General features: G+C 34.0%; 1 protein-coding gene across 1 annotated transcript in view; it reads right to left on the bottom strand.

Annotated features, from left to right (window-relative positions):
* LOC142978357 (uncharacterized) overlaps window positions 1-3,086 on the bottom strand; it is a 162,709-nt gene extending 159,623 nt beyond the window's left edge. Inside the window, exon 1 of the mRNA XM_076122776.1 lies at window positions 2,710-3,086. Within this exon, the coding sequence (XP_075978891.1) occupies window positions 2,710-2,730 (21 nt within the window). The 5' untranslated portion in view covers window positions 2,731-3,086. The remainder of the gene's footprint in view (window positions 1-2,709) is intronic.
* Window positions 3,087-10,427: the final 7,341 nt, after the last annotated feature.

The raw sequence follows: 10,427 nt of genomic DNA on the forward strand, positions 1-10,427 counted from the left end.
TAAGAGCTAGAATACTATAGACCTTGAGATAAATAAGTTTGAACAGAATTTCGCTTTTGCCATAGTTGTTGACTTTTTATTGTTCTGGGTCCATTCGCACTTGTCCAACATGTACAAAAGCATAAAACTCAGAACCTTAGAGATATTCTAAGTAGATATTATTGAATATTAGGCTGCATTTTTATCTAAATAAAATATATCGGACTGCTAAAAAATGCATTGATATTTGCGCCAAACAATTTTCATACCATACTTTGGCAGATAAAAACATGAATGGCTAGAATTTCTTGGCACAAAATCTAGACATCCTTATATCATTTTACAGATAAGCCGTTTACTCAAAAGCTTTTCTCAAAACTTTACTCAAAATTCGACCTATTAATAACAATAATCGTCGAAAACCTTATTATGTAACCAGCAATTGCAATAATTGCGCGATCGCCTCGAGTCTCGGTTGTTTACAACCGGTTGCTCGGTGTCTGTGGCGCAAGCGATCATGTTTTTGTTCACGTCTGACAACATAATACTTTACTAGACTACTCGGAAGTTGATTGTTGTATTAACACGATTGGTATTTATAAGAACTATTAGCTGGTTTAAACTTTAACCTTCACGAGTTTGATACTAAGTTTTGTGAAGGAAGGAACTAACATTTTCGTTCAGAAACCTAAGTAGTTATACGTTTGACAAATCTATAAGGAATCAAGACGACAATTCTTTGTACTTAATAAGTATTGTAGTAGGAGTGTCATGTCAAATGAGTTGGTAAAAAAACGGTTTAAGATTACAATTGCATATACTAATTGTTTTTGATAGGATTCAAAGAAGGTTTTGGTTAAGGAAAATCCCTATCGAAATAAAACTGTACGCAACCAATACAGGTACAGGTTCTTTCCCCTCAACATGATGCAATTTAAGATCAAGTTAATTCAGTACTATTTCTGCCTATACTTTAGTTATATCAATGAAGAACGTGAGACGAAACGAAACCTAAATATAGATACAGTTTTAAATTAAATATTGACCACTCAAAAGTCTACAATGAAATTGCCTATTCTTAACTCTCGATCAGAAAGTTTTAATCAATCAAATCTGAAACTAACTTTCAGACTGACAAACTGTAAAGATAAGTTTAAACTATAGACACAGAATTTTATAAGCGATTAAATGTAATGGTATAGTCCCACAACTTAGCAAAGAGCTTTAGCATGCACAATTTTATATTATAATTAATATTTCTGTGCATTTCCGAAACTATGTACGTCAAAAAAGCCACAGCTGCTTACTCTTTAGGAAGGAAGAAGGAATTCTTAAGACCTTTATTCTTGCAAGTGTTCTAAATTATGAATTTACCACCATCCACGAACTTTGCAAACTAAGCTCGCCATTAAGTTGTTAGATATATTGAGATGTTTTCTGATAGGAGAAAGAGACAGAATATTGACTTTTGCTAGACTTGTAAAGAAGTATTTTTTTTACAAGTCTAGCAAAAGTCAATTTTATTTTACTTTGCCAATATAGCAACCAGGTTTTTCTGTGTCTGCAATTCGATACAAAAAATCTTATGTTATCCTAAGTTACTCTACAATTACGCCCTTCTCACGATGCAACGATTGCAAATTTGTATGATAAAGTCATCAGTTACCTAATTACAAGTTGTTGTGCTAATTACCTAAGTAAATATAAATACAATGAGACAATGTGTGTTGTTTGTGCGTGCAAATACGATAACCCACATTGGTTCCACCGACGCGTTTTACCGCCATTATTTATTCAGTTTGGGTATCATATATTCACCTTTATGCATTGCATGGATTTAATTAATTTTAGCTTGATTATGAAAGATAAGGCTATTAACTTACTATTTTTAATTTATTAACTGATTTTATCAACAAGGACATAGTTTAAAAATAGCAGTAGAAATACCGCTTTAAAATATATTTTCGTTTTTTATTGTGAAATTAGAAAATGGAGCTTAATTAAAATTTCAATTTATATTTAAAATACGGTAAAAAAAACGAAATGTACCTAACATTTCGAAATTATTTTTACTTTTTTAGTATGAACAAATTAGAGCTTCAACAAAAATCATGCGTTTGGAATAACTTCAAGTTTTGGTTATTAACATAAAAAATGCTAAGTACTTATTTAGCTAGGTACCTTTTAAGCCTATAGGTTGCAATAAGTAGATCATTGTTCCAGCCAAGTACAAACAGCCTATTAAAAGCACTGTTCCACGAACCTGACGTTGTTGACATTTGCAACATACCATCAAGGTCTGCCCGCAATTTTTTAAATTGCTTAGAGAACGATAACATAGTATAATGCTGGCTAGCAATGCTGCCATTAGACGTTTGTGTTATAAAAAACTTATGGAATTCCCAGTAGTTTTATTTTTTAAACTCGATTCTTTTTTCGAAAGTGAGTTGAAGTTTTTTTGATAACGGTAAACTGATTTGACCACAATAGTCATAGGACGTTTTGATAGATAAATCAATAAAATTAAGGCCGGTCACAAGTAAAAGTAGATAAACTTGAAATTGATGTTCCTCGTAAATATTCATCGCTTGCACTTGTCCCGTATCGTGCACTCGTAACTAAGTAGGTAAGTACTCGAGTACATTAAAAGTACATTACAATTTATTTAAATGGACGTTTATTCCTTCCCTACAAGGCTCAAGTGCTCTGAGCAATTAAAATTAGACTTACCATCATCATTGAAGTATGCATATTCTCGATTCAACACCTCGCATGTCCCATATCGACACGGGAATCAAACCCGGCACAGTGGGCCGCTTACATCATACGCGCCAAAATAAACTCCCGCCGAAAAAAAACACGTCAATCAACAAACACAAGGTTAAAACACCAACTAACTAACACTGAAATTAAAACAATGGTTTAACGTCATAAAAAATATAACTGTTGAACTAAAACTGTTTTAAAGTGTCTGTATCCAGGTCTTAAAACAAACATTCATGGAAAGTGGACACTACGGAAAACAAAACACGACAAAGTTTGTAAATATACACGTAAATTTGTGAACGTAAAAATGCCAAACATAGACCACCTCCGTTCCGCAACACGACACTGCACTAACTGACGAACGAAGTCTACGATTCCGTCGAACAGGCGGCCTACCTGATATCTCTAGCGCATTCCAACGCGACGTAAAAACTTGCGCAAGAAAGGGACAGCTATACAAACACACTGCGCTCACCGAATTGCATTTCATTGCACTTGCATTTCTGGATATGACAGAGTTTCGAAGTTAACTTCGGGTTAACGCTAGACGGGGCTCTAGCAATTCGGTAGTTAATTATACTTTTCAAACTTCGTCCCTTTGGTAACCGGATTTTATTTCATACAGGCTAATGTATTTTGTTTAAAATATGAGCTATTCCCAGAAACGTACAGTTGCTTTTTTGTTTCATAAATCAGTGTCACAACGGTTTTGGTATGATCACAAAGTTAACGAATAAAAACATATACATATTTTTTCGTTTCAGACCAATTTGGTCTATCATCCACTGGGCTATCCTCTGACAAAAAGCAGTTTCAATGTGCCATAGCGGGTATAAAATATTTTATTAAAAAAAAGTTAAATAGTGTCGTAATATTGTCAACGTATATTCAATTGTCTATGTTCTCAGCTGTGAACGTTAACGGTTGGTAAATAAGATGAATCACGGTGTGGTCGTCCAAGAATAAACCATCGGATCATTCCCGTGGGTGTCATTAGGCACCGACATGATTATTTACTGAAGGACAATGTGATCTATCAATCTAATAATAACAAACCCAGAATGTGCTATATAACCTACATAACAATAGATATAAATAACCTCTATTTTAGAAATCAAATCAAATAGAAGAGTCCAATAATATCAACAATAATTTCTGGGTCATGCTTTTGAAAACTGAGGCAATATCAGAGAATAATGATTTTTTTATACAACCTCCTTTCCATTATTCTCAAGAAATCCCTAACATGACAGACGACAATTCCTTACTGGCAACTCAAACATCATCTGTCAAATTTAAAATAACGTTCCAAAAAAATACCTCTCCTGCCTTCACCGGACTACCGAAATAAAATATCTTTTTTTTTCTATTCCCTACGGTAATAGGGCCAGTATGCCTAACGGTTACGAATACCTAGTCATGTTCCTTAAGGTCGTTGGAACGTAAATATTTTAACGTGCCGACCGAGCGCCGGTATCGACAAACGGAAACACGATGTTATTTAAATATAAACACCTGAACAGAAAATAAATGTAGGTGTAATATGAAGAAAAGTGTTTTTACTTCAAGGCTGTTCTATGGCGGTGAGGTGAGTCAGTCGTAATGTAAACTATGCAGTTTCCACGTGGAGAGAAATAAATACATAACATCAATTACGATAGTAAATGCCAGTAAATGATACAAACCAAAATATGTTTACCTACCTTACGCCCGATACGTGCCATTTAGATGACTATTAGTGCTCAAAATAAAAGGCAATTGAAATATTTTTACATACATATTATCTACTAGAAAATTTTCTGATGCAGATGTACCTAAATTATAGTGATATATCTTCAGAAAAAAATGGATGTATGCAAAATAATCCGGTAACATTTTCATTTTTTTTTTTTAAGTAAAACTAGTAGCACAAAGATAGAACCTTGAATTCATGAGCATAATGTAAACATACCAGCAAATATCGGTAAGGAAATTGAATCTGCTATTTCCAAATATTGCTCGTTTAAATTCAGTGAACGCACGTTAGTTATGACACCTTGAACGAGGAAACAAAAACCAGCATACGTGGACCCCTCACATGGGTTATAAATACTCTATCAAAAGTGAAATAGGAAGTCCAAGATACGCTGGTTCCTGTCGAACTACCTATATCTGCCGATGGTTTATCTATATCGAGACGGTTCCCTTAATAATGTTTTGATTGGTTATGCATGATCTTCCTTAGGATGTTCGACTTCTTCGGTTTGAATACGAAAGATCGAGATAGCGCGGTTTACGTAGTTTGTAACTTGTTTAGAAGAACAACTAAAAGAGAATAGTAGTGGTAAATAGTTACTATTGAAAAAGTTTCTAACCAACTTCTGCTCAACAAGAATTCTTTTTTTAATCTCTTCTGTTGTTCCCCATGAACAGAATCGTTTCATTGAACATAAATTAAATTAATTATTTTGATGTTATAACTATGATTGACTCTAGGCAATATAAAGTACCCAGCTGATACGTGACCACTCCCAAATGAACCCCCGAGCTCGTTTCGTTCATTGCTGGGGGTAGCAGGTCCAAACTGGTACAAAGACAAATGATAATTAAGAAAACATATAAGATTTTTGTAACTGTTGTGTAAAGAAATGCTAGAGTTTTGAGTAGTGCTAGACTTCAATAGTAGACCACAAAAATTATACAATATATGGTCTAACATAACTGCAAAAAAAACTTTGCGGTGTATTCTGCGACATAACCATCGGACTACCACAGGCTCGCACGCACTACTTTATTACTGTAGCGCAGGCTAGCAAGTCAGACCGCCTCGGGCCAACACTAAATTGTGAACATTATTCATACAAAAACCATCGTCTCGTGCCTCTCAACGATCGATGCCAGTTACCTTTTGAATACAGACGTTTTTTCTAGCAAATACCACCTAGGGCTTTCTAGAATATTCTTGCTTTTGACGTAACAAAAAATCTCAATTGATGTTTTGTGGAGCACCATCTTATTACTATTTTACTAGTTTTTACTTATGTATATGAAAGAAATGGTGATAAGATTTGTGAAGTTGAAAATTTGGCAATGAATCCGTCGTATTCCGCATTCTTACTCATCGCAATGCAGTAAAAGACTTGCTAATGCGGTCAAGAGGTTCAATATACAGACCTAACATACAAACAAACATATACAAAAAAGTGCATACACTAAAGGAAACAACTCTTCACACATATTGCATATAAATTTATTTCAGTACTTTAGTACCATCGCCTGATACAATATCTAATAGTAGTGGTTCAGTGGTATCGCGACTCTTTACCTTAACGTAGCGCACTCACCGTGCAAGTATTCAATTTCACTTTCATCAACTTTTCCCGTCTGGATAACTATTCGGAGTTTTATATTATTGGATTTCTATTATTGTACTCGTAAAATTTGCTACAGCTTATAAAGCGTCCGTAACGTTTTTTTGAATAGACATAGCACCTATATGACGTTGCGGGCTAAAATTGAGATTTGAATCAAATAATAAATTGTCCCCAAAGTATAATCGGCGACATAGCTTTAAGTATAGATGTAGTCACTCCTTGCTAGTTGATGCAATTTATTAAATCAACCATCAGCTACTATCGCACTGAAGTAAACCATAAAAGCATATGATTTTCGAAATCTATGAACTCAAGTTCTAATCCCTCCTCCGTTCGGAAGGAGATCCTTGCCCAATAGTCATGGATTAAAAAAAAATACAAAACACCGTCTACCAGTCAGGTAACCAAAAACTTCCAAAAAGATCCTATCGTTTCGTTTCCCCATAGTACAAAGCCTACCAACTCCATTAGTATGCAGATTCTGGTCATTTTTCTACTCTTACATGTATAAAGTGGTGTTTGAGAAGCGCATTTTCCGTAACTTGAGTCGTTTGGTGAACTTTGAACATAAAACTGCGGGTTGGAACTGTAAGGATTTACTTACTTATTTTATCGCCTGACTGCTCGTGCGTTGATGCATGCTTGTTTTGAACGCTTTTGGTTTAGGAATATAAGTACTATTCCTTTCAGGCTATAATGTAATAAAAGACATTTATGAGGTGTTTGGATTTGAGTCCAACCAAGTCCATTCATCAATCACTATGACTTCTTCTAATTCTCGGCCGCTGCCATTATGATATAAAACCTGTAGGCCCTAAATCCTGATTCTTTAATACTCCTAATGAATATTCCACTTATTTGCTGCTTCGATATACTTATTATCTTTTCTCGTTACTCTATTCAGGTACTTTTATAAAGTAAAAAATATCAGAATGTAGTAAGTTTTCTGAAAGTGTATCGAGTTCTCCTTTGTCAGGACATTAAAAAATACTAACAACTAAACCGCATTCAAAGTCTTCAAATCATGTCCTAACTTAGCTAACTTCGCTCAAAATAATAGATACAGTCACTACAGCTACTGCAATTAGATGACCCGCAAGTTCAGAAGTTTTATTCCTCGAGCCGGCTAATAAAACATATATTTTTATATCAAATACTAAAAACATCACCAACAAACCCCTCTGCTCTTTTGAAAAGCTAAAAAACATTAATAAAATTCACTCATTCAAGACAATCCTATTATGTTTTTTGCACATTTTTGCTCACCCCTTATTTATAGGGCCTTGGGGGTCGAACAAGTGCAGCTTATTAACTATGACAATGTTGGTAATACATCATAGTGGTCACGCCCGAGGGACTTTAAGTCCCCTGTGAATTAACTCTGTTGAACATCTGGACAACAGTTTCTATAGAAAATTGAATGATAATAGGGGTTATCAACGAATTTAGTGACATCTTGTGCGAGATTTGACATGTGTGTTAATTGTTTTTCAATATGGTGTTATTTTAAAACATACTGTGAATGTTTGCAAGTTTCAAAACTGTAGGAAAAGTTGCGCTATTTTGTTAAAGTCTATACATTTTTGATATTAACTTAATGCTGAATTCATATAAAGGTAGAATGTGGGATATTATAATAATGCAGCTACCAGCTACTTAGTTTAAAAAGTCGATCTAGGTACAATAATAAACAATTAATGAATGTTAATATTATTATCAAGAATTGTGTTGGCAGCGCCATCTATGGACAAATTTATACAACATCAAGTGTTTCAACGTGTAGTTCGTCAGTACACAAATGGTTTTTTGGTTGACCACTAGATGTCGGTTGCTATTTATTAATTATAGTTTCCAACAGATGGCTCAACAATGTTTTGGGCCTGTTTTCTTTTTTCATTGAACGTTTAGTTCTCAGGAACAATAGTTAAATTGATTAAAATTCTATTTCATCTTAACCTATAAAAATATTTTAAATTTTCCAAAAAGCTGTAGAAAAATACATTTCATAAGTTATAGAGGTGATTATTTCCTTAGTAAACTTCAGTAAAATGGGCCTGGTTTTTTTTTTCCCGGTCTTTCCAATTTCGTGAAGTTACCTATTTAGGATTCAAAAACATTAGGTAAGCATCTGAATCACGTTTTTCAAACAGCAAAATCCCAAATAAACACAAATCATTATCGGCCGGAAACCAAAAATACATTATCAAATTGCGACACGAAATTCTTATCTCATCACGATCTAAGAGAGCAATAACAGCAGTTTGCTATCTTAATAACTAAATTAACTACTTCAATAATGACCTTATCATTGAATATTCACTGCAACTAGGAAACAAGTGACAACGGAACTTAAAATCGTGTGAGAGTTCAGTGACCTTAAGATTGTCAAATGGTAAATTTTGCAACGATTAATTTATTCTATGGGAGCGGCTTTGCTAAATGGACAATAGACTAGAACCAGATTATGTGGTGTAGAACTAGAAAGTTTGCAGACGTGAGCAAAAATAAAAATCCGTAATATGTAGGTACGTTGGAAAGATGTTATTTTCATTCATCTCTGAATTTCGTGACGTCACACCTGAACTTAGATTCTAATCGTTCTGGATCGAAGGTAATTAAGTAGGTACCTTCAAGGAATTTATACTTGTGCGGTTCTAACAACATAGTATTTTGTTAATAACATCATCTTTATCTTACAGAGTAGGTAGGTACCTACCTAAATTAATGTGCTATGCGCTACGTGTATTAGAGACATAATGTAATTAACACTTAGCGCGACTCAGAAATTGAATCTCGTAATTAACAGCCGCACTTTCGCATTAACATTAAAATTGATACCACCAAAGCAGTTAAGACTTTTCATAAAAGTCACTAAAGTACCTACTTATGCCTAAGTATAGCCTAAAAGCTGCATAACCTAGGGTTTATCACGCAACTCAATTGACAACTAGTGACCGTCAAATGTATTGGTCACTATTCAGTACATTGATGCTTTGACACAACTTGTTGATGACTCTTAACTAAGGGAGAGACAATGTACAGCAGTGTCTTTTAAATAGTTGTCATCTGAAATACGTGATAGCCGCCAGATCCTTTTCAAGTATACAAAAATATATAGCAATACTACAGTGCTCTACTTAATTAGTAAGTATCTTACATGTATTAAAACAATAAATCTGTCTACATGTTCTCGGAAACCTCAGCTTCAATAGGAAGTGTGAGGTGGAAGTGGAAGTAGCCGTGACCGGAAGTGCCGCCATTATCGTTATGATCTAGATCTACCTGTTTCACGACAATGTAAAGTACATTCTTGTTTAATAATGTACGTCACTATTTTTATACTCTGTAGTTCAGTGAGTGATACTTTAAAGTGGGCTAAAAGAGTTGTCGGGTAACAAATACTTACTTAATAGTATCCATTGTATTCAAGCTTAAATTTATTTATTCGTATCTATTGTATCTTGAACAAATAATAATCACTTAATTATTATAGCATAAGTATGTAGTTGTAACATTATTATCTTTACTTGTTACTGGCTTTGACCCAGTTGAAAATTTTCACTGAAACCTTTTTCGGGAAACGCGCTATCCATCGTTGAAAACTGCATGAAAATGCGTGAAGTGGATCCCAAGTTAAAGACGAACAGAAAAACAGGCGGGCGTATTTGTTTTATAAAATGTAGTGACAGTGTTTGGGCACATTTTCTATGCTTCAAAAATTTTATCTCTATTTTTTTTCACAATTTAATCGATTATTTGATACCAGGGAAGAATATAACCTGTCTACAGTTTTTCGTAAGAAATTGTTTGTTAATTGTTTCAGTTGTAATCTCATCTCATTTCATCATCACATAAATCAATACGAAATTCAATCAGTTCGTGCCCACGCGCTCGTTCAAACAGCTCGGACATTTGATAGTCATACAATGATCATCACTTTATTGATTCCTCTGTTATTGATACTTCAATTGAACTAACGCATTCCATCGTTTTGGCAATTACTGTCGTTGCCGAATAGATCAGCGTGAAATATAGATGGGAAATGTGTTTAAATGTCTTTGAGGACTAAGATATTGCTCTTTCTATTGCTACTTTTGCAAGCTTTTGACGCTAAAAAGTCGGTTCGTTAAAATGTTCGCATTTTCTCCGCTTCTATTTTACTTTAGTTTTTCTTTTCTTTAAACGCTTGAGGACTTTTTATTGTGTTTCTCACGACGATTACTTTTACTGTTTAAACTTATTTTTTAAAATACTTTACTATTTTGTTTTTTTTTAAACCAGTCGAATTTGAAAAAATATTTTGTATTTAGCTGCTATACAATTGATCAA

The sequence above is a fragment of the Anticarsia gemmatalis genome, chromosome 14 (genome assembly GCF_050436995.1).
Source record: "Anticarsia gemmatalis isolate Benzon Research Colony breed Stoneville strain chromosome 14, ilAntGemm2 primary, whole genome shotgun sequence".
NCBI classification, from domain to species: Eukaryota; Metazoa; Arthropoda; class Insecta; order Lepidoptera; family Erebidae; genus Anticarsia; species Anticarsia gemmatalis.